We start from the raw sequence: 13,595 nt of genomic DNA, 5'->3' as shown, positions 1-13,595 counted from the left end.
TTACTTTATTGCATTTAAAGCAATGAAGAATGTAGCTCAACAGACATTCATTTAATGACAAAAACTTTGCTTTTATATTATAAAGTAAAAAGTGTAGTAATGGCCAAACAGACTGTTATAAACTTTAAAAACTGCATAAATATATACATTGTGCTTCATGGTGAAGTTTTTTGAAAACTAAACCAAATGAAGCTGTTACAACATGAATCGTTGCTTGAGGTTTATCTATAAAGATTACCTTACAAATCCATTCCACGGGTACTTACAACACACGATGGTAAGAATTGTACACCTGGTTCTCCACTAGCTGCACTAGTGGGAATATACTGTACGAAAAAAACCACTGACATTTGGCAGAGGAAGAGCCTGACATAAAGTAGTCACAATGTTCAGACAGGAGCGTCAGGATTCCCAAAGTCTCTTTAATTGTCAGTGCAATGAATTTTTTGTTGTTGTTGTTTTTGTTTTGTTCAGTTTTTGTTTTTTGTTAAACTTCTGTTTGAAAGTCACCTTCTTGCACATCTAAAGGCAAGTTCAGACACTTCTCCCATTCTGCTGGTCTGAGTTCTAAAGCATCTTTTGCCTCTGTGTCTAATACATTTATCGTTGTATAGTGTTGGTAGTCGCCTGTGGTTTTGAAATTGTCCCATGGAGCCTTGCTCGGTGCCGAGTTCTCCTGAAGACCGAAGAAAGAAGAATTAAAACCAAGGATGAAAGAGCGTGTTTCCCTTTTATAAGGCTGATCGCTAACGTGCTCTCATGAGACGCAGAAGCCAGAGAGGGAAAATGGCTTTGCAGGGAGTAAGGCTGGTGGGTGTTCAGCACCATTGTGACTCTTTCTCTGTGAACAATCAACACTTTGGCAGGCTCCTTACCTGAGCTGCCAGCCAGGCCCTTTCTTTCAGAAGAACCAATATATGTGAGGAATGGCTGAGTGATCCAGTACCAATAGCCATCTTTTTAACAGCAGTTGTGTAGCAAAGCGGGAGAAGAGAAGGGAAGGTAATTGAGAAGAGATTGCTCCTTGAAATATGGAATGGTTGGAAACAGAGATTGCCACCTGGATTTTAAACTGGGGCAGGTGCATGACAGAACCACAGAAACCTACTCCTTGAAAATGCTGTGAGAGCCACCTTGCTTTACAGGCTGGTGAGCTCGTGTATTAGGATTAACAGGCTGAAAGCTGGTTATTTTCTACTGAATGGTTTGGGGGGGTTTTTTGGAATGATAAGTTTTATAGGGTAAAAGACATTATGGACTAAACCCAATTTAATTAGTGATTTCTGCTGTAACACGCTGGATGGGACTTAGTTGCCAATACTTAACATTTTTGCACCATTTTAGATGTCTTTGGATTTTCTGCCTGATCTCCAACTATCTTTCATGAGAGGTTCAGGTCTCCCTTGAGTCCTGTGTCATTACTGCCTGTTCTGTGCTGTAGACTAAGACACCTGAGGCTGTCTAAAATAGCCCGAGATGCCTATATTTAGGTACCTGGATCACTCTCTAGACTGTCTTGCAAATTGACCATTCCTCTAGGCAGCTTTTATTAGCAGACTTTTCAAAAACATAGCGCTGATGCAAAACAGAGTAAACGCAACTCTTCTACTGAGATTCCCTTTGAGATTTTGAATTAATTCAAGCTTTACATGGAAAGCAAATCTCAAATAGGGAGGCGAATGCAAACTTTACATGTCAGCAAATTTCAGAAGGGGGAGTGAGCAAGAACTGGGTGCAAAATAACACATATCACAGTTAAAGGTTCATCAAAGAATCAGGGCCAAATTTCTGCTGGATTAAGATGATGTAAATAATGTAAATCCATTGGCCTCACATCTGCTTAATACCTCTTCTTCATGTCTGAGAGCAGCTCTTCTGAAAAAGTTATAGAATACAATGATTCTAGCTCAGTTCCATTTAATATACAATTTTCACATTATAAAATTAAATATAAAATTATTACTAATCATAATATTACTGCTAACAGATATCTCACACTAAATTAGCTGTTTTAATTAGACAGAATCAACTATTTACTCGCTCTCATTCTCAAATGTAGTCAGGGTGTTATGCATGTGTGTATGAGTGTGTGTGCGTATAAATATGAATTATGATGATAGCAGAGTCAACTCAGGATGATTTAATTTTTGCTTTTCTGATGGTAAATATTTATAAACCTATTATGGAAAAGACACGGCACTGCAGAGACCCTGTGTACTTTCTGGACCGCCTCGTGTATAGGTGAATCTAGCTGGACTTGTTTGTAGGAACTAATTTAATATCTGCTTGCCTAGCTAGAAGAAAAGCCCTGCTCATCAAATTACATTAGTGAGGTGCTTTCTGTATATAAAGTCCTTTAGACTTGGTAGGCTCATACAGATTTGAAATATGTTCCCTGCAGTTCAATTACTTGTCATCTACAATGATGTCAGTGAGTTAGTTGTGGTTGAGTTGTAAAATCTAATGAGTCTCGTCACAGGTTAGATTACTGAAAATATATTTTGTTCTAATTTCTGAGGCTATCTAAAGGTAGCACAGAGTGAGGTCTTCTAGGGAAATAACATGGAATTCAAAGGACTCTTGTTTCATTGGTGTTGTTAAGGATCCATCATATTTTAAACACCTAAGAAGGAAAACTTACCATACTGCCTGATTTTGGTACATCCCGAAATCTGTCCAGTGTCTGAAATTTCTGATTTAACTCTTGAAACAATTCCATGTGCCTCTTTCTTGTATGCATGACCTTCTGCAAAATGGAACATAATTGTTTATATTTATAATTGAATCTGTGCTTTTTTAGGAGAAGCATTATTTTCCCGAACGTAAGTGAATTGAATTTGGCAGGGCCATCTTTTCCCTATAGACTCAACCAATGGAGGTGAATTGCACCGACCCTTCTCTCTGCTCTGTTTAATGTTCTTCCTGCACACAAGACACTGTTTTTACCCCACACTGATTGAGTTGCTGAAATCAAGGGACACTGTTTTTGTGCTAGTCTAGAAGTATTTTGAAAGTGATGGCAGTTTCTCAGAAGGATATTTCTCTTGCACATTAGGAATATTTTATAGAATTTCTGTTTTCAGCATGGATGCTAGTATTTTAATTTTTATAGGAATGCAACAGCAGTTTGTAATGGTCCTTATAAGAATGATTTTTATGAGAACACTGAACTCAGAAATCCTGGCCCAAAACGGAAAAACCCCAAATGTTATGTCTTTTTAATTAGACATAGTTTTGTCATTCAGATCATCGTAAAATGTAGTTGAAATGGCATTCATATTAAGAAAAGAAGGCACAGTTTTTCAATTTTACTTGTTTTCTTATTTCATAGATTGGGCATTGGGCAACTGGAAACCACCCTCCCTCTAGCCCATGCACACCTCGCTTTTCCACAAAACCTAATTATATGGCACTCCTGTGCAAGAGGTGGGGACCCCAAGCAGCTCCCACAGTTGGAGGAGCCCTCAGCCATGTATCTGCCTTGGCAGCTACATGGAGAATGAACCCTGTTTTCAAGCCTAGACTGTCAAGCCTACCATCTGCGTTGCTTCCAAACAAGTTCATGCTCAGCTATGGATTCAGACCGGCCTCTGGAGCAAAGCCGAAGGCTGCTTGCTGTCCAACCAGTCTCATGGTTCTGTGGTCTGGGTGGACGGGGACAGGAGGGACTGAGGATGCTTCACCTCAGTCCAACAGCAGATGGGCTCAGCTTGGCTTTTCTTAAGCTTTTGTAACTGCTTGAACTTGAGTTACAGCCAATATTGTTGATAGAAAAGGTGCAGGAGACCAGCATCTATGTATGTCCACTAATTGTCAAGCTTGATTTTCCCTGGCGTTGTATATGACAAACCCTGCAAATTTGCGTATGCAGTGCCTGAGTGTGAGCCTTCCCAGCAAGTAACGTTTCTGCCAAGTCTGGGTTAGCACCTTTTGAAATGGAGTGGCTGTAGCTGACCATCAAATAATGCTTTACCAATATCAATTTTAACTTTCATCTTTCATTTGCATTCTGTGTTCATAAATTTCACGAAATGTGGCTGCTCTTTTGGTCACGCATTTCTACCACTACGCTGCAATAACCATATCAACCTTGATAAAGCTCCACTGTAGCTTGAGAACTTGTTTCACTTCTGAGAACAGGAAATTGGCAACATTATTCACAAAAGAGACATGAGATACAGCAAGCAATTAAAGACCTATTAACTTAACATGGGTTGTGGGGTGAAAAAGGGAAACAATTCTGCAGGATTTGGTGAGGAGATAGCTGATCTAAATTTATGAGGGAAGTTTCACTTAAGTGACTTCCTAGGGATTCTTTTAAGCTATTGCTCTATGCTAGACAGGGATAAATGGCAAATTCCATATACATAGAATTTAAAAAAGAAAGGTTCTACCTCAAAGATTATTATTGGCTGAAATAAGGAGACATGCTGAAGGGAATAAAACAGATTTAGTGGGTTAAAATACTGGCTCTAAAAGCAGGAGATAGCACATGATTGTGAAACAAGTATCCCCCGTTGGAAACTTTTTAATAGAATGTTAGGAATATAGAGAACGCTACTTTCTGATATTTTTCTGAATTGTGTACTTGTTAAATAACAAATATGAATAATGCAAATGTCTTAGTTCATTACATTATTCTTGAAGAGAAGCAGGTGGGAGGAGAAATTGAACACTTGCAGTGGGAAGTCTGCCAGAAAAAAGGCTTTACATTTTATTCTTAATAGCAGAATGACTGGTATGCACATATACCTATGGATCTTTTGGTTGCTTTGTGTTTTCCTGGCTTTCATGCCATAATTCCTACCCACTGACACCTGCTCCTCCCCACTGCTTATAGGGAATGATCTGAACTGTAGGTGCAGTAACTTAAATTTCCAACTTTAACTCTTTTCTTGACTTCTTTTCAATTCCTTCTTAGAAAGCATCTTGTTATCGCCTTTCTAGAATATATGCTGCATTGGGTAACTCTCTCTCATGAGAAAATCACCCACAACATATTTGTGGGGGGTTATTCTGTTTTTCTCTATTAAATAGACAATGTGGAGAACACAGCTTTATCAATCTTAGAAATACATACGTTTTACCATTACAGAGCTGGAGATCTTAACCAATATATACTATGATGATTGTAGTAGCAACAGAATCTGAACAGGATAGAAAAGGAGCCTCTCATGCTGCCCTTTGAAAGCACACCTTCTTTAGGTGCAGCTGGGGATTTACCCATTAATGCCACATCCCCTCCAGAAGCACCTGAGTTAGCCACCTCTGTGGTCTTTCCTGCGGGCTCCATGAAACTCGGGCATGAAAGCCCACGCTGTAAAGGTGCTCAAACGGAACTGACACCCCCTCCACATTTCTACCTCCACTCACAAGTAACATCAAGTGTGTGTTTTGAAAAGACTAAGCCTTATTCCAATGAGCATCTCCTCTGAGAAGAGGATTCAGAGTGTGGATGGCTACCATGAAGATGGGAAGGACCTCAAACATAACTCTGTACCCATCTCCCTTTCTTATTTATGACAGGCTTTTAGCTGAACTCTAGCTCAAGCACAAATGTTCTCATGAAGATTTATGGTCAATATTATTATTATTATTATTAATTATAATAATAATGTACTTCAATTTGCTTTGGAGATCTTCTATATTGTCACAGGTTAAAATGCTCTCTCTCAAATATTGTATGAAACAGATAAGTGAAAAGAACAGATGGAGGAATGCCTTCCCAGCCCTATAATGGAAACATGCTGTGTTTTCAAGATGTTATAGATATGATCAGTTGCCAAATATAGAAATGGGAAAGGATTTTTCCTGCGGGCATATTTTTTTTCACTTTTGTCTTCGAAATATCTTCAGATTAGTAAGAGAGTTACTTTAAACTTTTGTGTGAGTTTGTAATGTTCTTATAATGAATAGCTATTGCAGGTGAAATTTTGAAAGAATGCAGCTCCAGCAATTAATGATCAATTTAGCATTGTTGCTGGTGAGAATATACTGCTCTGTGGAAAGAAGACATTCTGGTATTCACATTAGTTCTGTGTATCCTTGCCCTCCCTCATGGGTGGAGCACAAAAAGAGACAGCGATGACTTGAATCCTGGGGAGCAGGGTAATAAGGCAGTTCTCTGAATTATTTGGCATAAATGTTATTACCAGAGTAGATCCAATTAATGCCTCATAAAATGGGGAGAGTGAGTTGGATGGCTGGGGAAATCCAGGAGTCAGACCCTCTCATAGAATTTAAAGGTAATTGTGATCTTGAATCCTAAAATGCATGTCAATAATACTGTTTAACTCTCCTGTATGTTTTTGTAAGTGTCAGCGCATACCTATTATAAAGTCCTCCTGGGAATCTCCACAGTATCTGTATTTCTGTTCAACATAATTAGAATGAGTTTTATTTGCTCGGACAGCTGAGTATTAGTGCTGAGCCTTCATGAAGAAGCTCCCTCTCCAGCTTTAGGGAAAAACAGCACATAATAGCTGGGGTTGGAGGGCACTTGGCTGGGGTTACCACAGCCAGCAGAAAGAATCCAACACACTTAGACCTATGAATTTTGGTCATGTTTTGGATACCAGACTGCATGAATGGGTCTAAACCAATCCTTGGTAATAGCACGAAAAGAGTTGTAATGCTGTTGCAGGTTGACTGTTCATTTTAGCAAACTTCGAAGTTCAACTAGATTAGTCAGTGTTTTGCAAAATCTGATAGCGGACAGTATATTATGTAGCAGAAATACCTTCTGCCTACAGACTAAACCCAGCATGTTACAGTTTGTCTTCCTTTTTCTACAGAAAGGGATAATTTAAGAATGTAATGGTAAACTATTTAAAAAGGGAAAACAAGATACAGGTGGCCCAGTTTTTGAAAGCCTCCTCTCTAACAAGCTTAAGATCTGTGATAAGGGCTAGCCAGTTTAAAGGTCATCTTTTTTTCTCTCTCTCTTTCCTTCAACTGGAGACTTAAGTTTTCTGTAACACTACCCAGCACAGTCACAGCACTTTTATTATTTATAATCCACTGAAAAGGCCCTTAAAACTACACTTGTATTTCTACATACATTGGAGATAACAGGAACAGAGAGTATTTTATAGCATTGAGTACAGTCATAGTCTGCCTGTGTTCACACTGCATAGCAGCTGGCTTTGAGTTTCATCTGCGACCCTCAGAAAAAAACTAGTTTTCTTGTGTTTCTTTGGTTTTACTTCAAATTGTCTATATTAAGGTGACTGTTGCATTGCAACCCACTAGCACAGTCTTTTGTTTTTTTTTAGCCATGAACTTCTTTTTTTAAACTCTTCTGCTGAGGTCCCACCTAGAGTCCTGTGTCCAGCTCTGGAGCCCTCAGCACAGGAAGGACATGGAGCTGTTGGAGTGGGTCCAGAGGAGGGCCACAAAAATGGTCAGAGGGCTGGAACCCCTCTCCTATGAAGAAAGACTGAGAGAGTTGGGGTTGTTCAGTCTGGAGAAGAAAAGGCTCCAGGGAGACCTTATTGCAGCCTTCCAGTACTTCGGGAAGGTTATAAGAAAGATGGGGACAAACTTTTTAGCCGGGCCTGTTGTGATAGGACAAGGCATAAGGGTTTTAAAGTAAAAGAGGGCAGATTTAGACTAGACATAAGGAAGGAATTTTTCATGATGAGGGTGAAGCACTGGCACAGGTTGCCCAGAGAGGTGGTAGATGCCCCATCGCTGAAAACATTCCAGGTCAGGTTGGATGAGGTTCTGAGCAACCTGATCTAGTTGAAGATGTCCCTGCTCACTGCAGAGGCATTGGACTAGATGATCTTTAAAGGTCACTTCCAACCCAAACTATTCTGTGATTCTATGGTTCTATAAAACTGTGACTCTACAGTAGTCAAACATGTCCAAGACCATTCTCTGGCACCATCTAGCATGGAATGTTCTCCACAAATGGTTCTAAATTCTCTTAGTCTCCAAAATAAGAAGTCTACAACCAAATTGCTTGTTGTGAAAAGTACCTAGGTTGCGCTGGTTCCCTAAAGGCATTTCAAGAACTGTTTGGAGAGATGATGATAGTCTGGACTAAAATAGTGGAGACCATTCTAAAAATTCATCCATATAAAACCTGGCATTTTGACATCCAGGAATATTTCCCCAAATGTCTAATTTAGTAACATAAGCATAGCCTGAGGGTTTCTCTTGTATGGGTATAGAGACACATGTGTGATAGGTTGAGAGTGTAGGTGCTGCTGGGAGAGTGTTAAGAGGAAAAAGGTGGAGCGAGCCAAGCTTGGCACAGTCTTGTCCATACTGCATATTTACCATTTGTTATCCTCAGAACCACATCCATAACATTTGTTATCCTCAGAACTGTGGAAGGACGTTGTCTCAGAGAGTGCCAGCTGGCACTGGACACAGACAAAGAAAAGAAACTATTAAACATTTAAGTAGCATGGCCGATCACTCTAGCTCAACCTGGCCTCCAGGCTCTATTCTATTTTGCAGTCAAGCGCTTTGAGGTCTCAGAATAGCAGCGTTTTGGCCACACAATACTACCTCAGTTCCCTTCATCAGGATGCCTTGCTAAGTGGAGGAATCTGGGTGGCTCTTCGAACATTTTATGGCTTTATTTTGCTTTACCTCAGACAGACAGCCATGCTATGTGTGAGAACACAGGAAAGCCCATGGGCTTAATCAGAGGAACCATAAAACAGGGAGGTGAGATGAGGTTAGTCTGAGTCAGTACTTCTAAAACACAACAGCAACTGGCACTTTGTCAGCAGTCACTCCCAATGTCCCCATCCTTCCCTTTTTACAAACAAATATATTTTCCTGCGTTATAATCATACTTCTAAAAATATTAGGCCATGGAGCAACAGTGCTGCAAATCAGACAAAAAATGGTATAACCATCTTAAAAAAACTATGTGAGTTAAAAAAAGAAAAAAAAAGGAGGCCTTATTCCTGAGAGGAGAATGTGTACAGCATTGTTGGTGTTTATTTGGTGTTGGATTATGCTCTCCTGACTGATAGGAAGAATGTTTTAGTATCTGTTGCCACAGAGAATGTTCTCATCATGAACAGCATGATATTCCTACCTTTCAATAAAGAGAAGTAAAATTCAGAATTATTTATACCACTATAATTATAAAACTTCTGTTCTTATTGCTTGAATTTAATTTTAGAATTGCTTGCTTATCAGAATTTTGTTGTTGATTCATGTTTTTCTTCTTCCTTTCTATGCATTTATCCTAAAACATATTTAGGGTAATCTTTTCATTTTATTTTCCTTAAACTTACTGTGTGAATCTTCATCTGGTGCATTATTTGAGATGTTACATGACAGCTTAAGGTAACTGTACTCTTCTGGGGGAAAATGACATAGGAGATTAAGGCATGAAACTACCAAGAAACTACAATCAGACACAGAAGGTCAGCATTTCAGCAAAAACAGGTCACCAGAACAAACCCTTCTCTCTTGCAAAGCTTCTGTGACCACTGCGACGGCTGCATTTTGCTTGTTCTGCCTCTTTCTTTTCTATGGACTAGAATCTGAAATCTGAAGGTATATGTGCTGTGCTTACAGCCCAAATAATAACAACAAATGCTTTTGTTTGCACATACAGACAGACAGGGTGATTTTTAAAGTCATGGTTGATATATACTGATCACTGGATATTAAAGTTTAGCCTGAGATCTGTAGGTTCCATGCAGATATTATGATTGCTCAGCTTCTCTGGAGACACATATAATGAATTATATCAAACTATTAATATGCATGAACAGACAACCTGTGCAAAAACCCCAAATCCATAAGTTATTAACATCCTCTTGAAAACTAACTGCTGTATTGCTTCTGGTAGAGAGCAGAGAAAAAAACCTCAGATAAACAAAACTAAGAGACTTAATCATACTGACTGATATAGAACAAAATGGTCATTAACTAATGCAATCAAACCTTCTCACTCAACAGGGACTAAGTGGATTATCCAAGTGAAATTGTGGGTATCCAACCTAAAGAACCTTACATGAACGTGATTTTTTATATAGCATGTGATCCATAAGCTTTGACAACTGCAGCACTTCATCATTCAAATTTTGACACATTCATAATTACTATTTGGATGTGAAACTTATATGCCAGTAAATTAGTATTGAAGAAAGAGAGATAGAACAAATGACTGAGAATCTCTTGAACAAAGCAACCTTCTGTAAAAATGTGGCCTGTTCTACAGAATTGTTACACTTTTTCAATAAATAGCCAGCAAAAAAAAAACAACGTTCCAGATGAAAATGGGGAGGCAGAGAATTTAAAAACTGAAACCATGATGGTTAATATTGCAGTATGACAGTTTGATCTCAGAATATTTTACAAGCAAGTTGCACCAAAGTAGTTTTAATGCATCGCTCATTGTGTTCTGTATAGTACCAATTAAACAACCCTATGACATCTACTATGTCAGAAGGCCAAAACCTGCTAAAATGAACACTTCACAATTACTTTTAGAAAAATACTTTTAATAATCAGGAATAATTCAGTAAAACTTACTTCAAAGTCAAGGTCCGAATAACGTGATTTTCTTCTCTATTAAGCAGTAAAAAAGAAAGAAAAAAGAGGTTGTATTAACAAGGGGACTATTAACCAAATCATATTAATGAGTCTAAATAACATTCTTGTTTTCCTATCATGTATATATTACGTATTGTGCAAGAAGTTGTAGATTTTATCTTGAGAATTCAAGATTAATGCATGACTTTGCATTCACTTTATTAGACCAGCGTCATATTCTTTTCTCTGACTACGTTTCACCGGGATTCATAATGTGCATGTTATTTGCATGCAATTGAACCTGTTGGTGTATAAAATATATCTTTTTTAAATCAAATTTATACTTTTTACACAGCTATCTATCTATAACTATGATTTAGGTTTTAATAGGTATACAGAAATTGATTCTTTCCTACATCAAGCTTACATTGGTACAACTCCATTGATTTTAATGGAATAAATGATAGCAAAATCAAGCTGCAGCCATCTACACTTTCCATAGCTTCAGCTTGTTTGTTTGCAGTGACAATCTGGATGGAAAAAGCAATGATTTTGTTTTACACTTATGAGAAATCTGATTCAAAGCATCTGATATAAAGCAAGAATGATTTACTAGTGGAGTTATTACTTGTATACAATGCAACAGAATATGATTGCTTAGAGGTATCACAAATAATTTAGCACTGATTTCTCTACAGATTCTAAAAGAAACCAATTATATAGTCAACTTACATCAGAAAGAAGCAGAAATATTATAAAGAAGAGATGAAAATATTTTTTTTCTCCTAAGGTTGGAAATCGAATGGCTTGCAATAGACTAACGAGATGTAGAAAGAATGGTTGGAAGAGCTGAAAAGTGTACAAAGAACATGTGAATGGAAAGAAAAGATACATTCCCCTTCAGAAAGGAGAGTTAAAAGAAGGAAAAAGTATCCTAAAAAAAGAAAACTGCTTGCTGCTAGAATTTAACCCTAATTTTTGTGGTAGGATAGGATGGCTTTAAGTCACGGTGAACAAACCTTTTCAAATTGCACATAATTTCTGCAGTGAGGTATAAACAAAACCCATTAAGTCAAGATGAATAATGCTACTGACTTCATTAGACTGGTTTTATTTGGTTTAACAAACATACAGGTTTTAGTAAGCTGTTTTGTTTTTTTGCAGTTGAAATAAATAATTTTACAAGTCTTTCAGTTGTAGAAAGTGGAAAATGTTTGGTCTCTGAGCCCTTGATAATACCATTTTGTGACATTTTGTCTGGTTCTGTAGTAAAATTTTGATGTTCCAATCCACAGTAATATGAAGAAGATCACTGTAGCACTGTTGAGACACTCTGATGCCTAAAGAGCTGGGAGGCAGTATGAAAGAACAGTCTGTACTACAATTAAAACAACCACCGACAACAAGCTTTGGAGAAACTATCTTTAATCAGCAAGGTTTGATTTAACCCAACACACCTTAAAAAGAGTATTTAAAATTAAATTAAACAATTCTGCAAAAATAAGTACCATGAAAACATGGAAACAACAAAGGTCTTGGAGGTAAGAAAAATATGAGGGCATTATGCCCAAATTCTTTAAGTACCTATATTCTTAATTCTCACTCATATTAAGGAGTCCATGGTACAAGTGTTCCTTTGACATAGGACTTCATCATTCCAAAGTAAATCAGCACCTGAAGAAATCTACGTATCTCTAATGAGGAAAGATCTATTTTTAAGGTGCAATTAGAGCACATCTACCACTGTAAAGGCTCAGTGGTTACAAAAGAGGAAACATGTACAGCAGATAATGAGGTGAAGTTTACAGGAGTAGCTTTGAAAAATGATTGAAAAAGCTATTTTTAAGCTACAGTTCAGTAATAAACCTGGTATCATTGGACTGTCTGACTGAGAACCCTAAGTGAAAACACAGAAAATTTAGCAAGAAATGTGTAGTAGCTAGATCCTGTGGTTTATAAAACTGGAACATTTGTATTTTGCCTTCAGTCTGCTTGACCATGGTGAAAATATTCCTGGCAGAGCTGGATTATTAGGTTTTGCAGCCAGACAGCTCTATCACTTCTACATGGTAAAAAGACATATCTAACAGACTGCAACATATTTAACTGTGCTATTGTCAGAAAGAGGTAACTATTGCAATTTGCTGTTAAAACACACCTGTTATGACCAAACAGGTCATGCCACAGGTTTATCTCAGTGAGGATTTTTCTAGGGCTCAACAAGAATATGTCACAAACAAATTTATTTTAAACTTATATATTAAAGTGCATCTGTTCTGTGCTTGTGCTTCACTTTTTTTCCATGGCTGCATATGGTGAAATACAGCACAAGTGCTGTCAGAGCCTATTCTCCTAAGATATAAAAAGTATATAACTGCCACAGGTCTGAACAGTAGCAGCGACGTTCTGCGAGTTTCTGAAAAACAAAGGATGCTGCTTACGCACGTGATCCTGCAGCACTGAAAATCATTTACAGTATTGCCACTGACACCACTCGGTACACGGTCAGGTCCTCCTGGCTACTACATCATTGCCTTGAAATGATCGCAGTGTTATTTTTTGAGACAGGAAGCATATACAGAAGCATGAAGTCACTGGGTATCTTATAAGGATCGAATAATTTCCCTTTGGTCCCTATTGGAAGTTGTCATTTTCTACATTCTTCTCCTAGTTTCTGTATGATATACAAGCGTAAACCATGCAAACCATCACTTTAATTGTGATTGTATATATACTTTTTTTCTTAAATGAAGTTTATTTGTTATGTCTCTTTTGGCTGAGAAAAATGAGGTTTTCCACACATACCTAAATGCTCATGCTACAATGTAAATTAAGGAAAGCCAGCAGCTGAGTGGAGTAAAGGGGAAAAAGATCTCTTGCATCAAATGAGCTGCTGAACTGGTCACACCAGTATGTTTCTTTTCAAAAAGTTGTTCCTTTTACCCACCTGCAAAACTGAGAATGATTTTAGCCAACATAAAAATTAGACTGGAAGCTGGTGGCTTTTTCAAGGTTCAGTTGGAGATCCACTTAAGTACTAACGCTAGTAGAATATAAACAACAAATGATTGTAGAGGATAACA

General features: G+C 37.9%; 1 protein-coding gene across 1 annotated transcript in view; it reads right to left on the bottom strand.

Moving 5' to 3' along the window:
* Positions 1–364: 364 nt before the first annotated feature.
* The window catches only part of ADGRB3 (adhesion G protein-coupled receptor B3), a gene marked incomplete at its 5' end in the record, with an annotated part of 485,010 nt that continues 471,779 nt past the window's right edge, over positions 365–13,595 (bottom strand). Inside the window, 3 exons of the mRNA XM_081997317.1 lie at positions 365–676; positions 2,642–2,746; positions 10,513–10,548. Coding sequence (XP_081853443.1) covers positions 488–676; positions 2,642–2,746; positions 10,513–10,548 — 330 coding nt within the window. The 3' untranslated portion in view covers positions 365–487. The remainder of the gene's footprint in view (positions 677–2,641; positions 2,747–10,512; positions 10,549–13,595) is intronic.

The sequence above is a fragment of the Phaethon aethereus genome, assembly GCF_964289735.1.
Source record: "Phaethon aethereus genome assembly, chromosome: 3".
NCBI classification, from domain to species: Eukaryota; Metazoa; Chordata; class Aves; order Phaethontiformes; family Phaethontidae; genus Phaethon; species Phaethon aethereus.
Note: the sequence above shows the minus strand (reverse complement) of the source record. Positions and strands in the feature narration are given on the sequence as shown.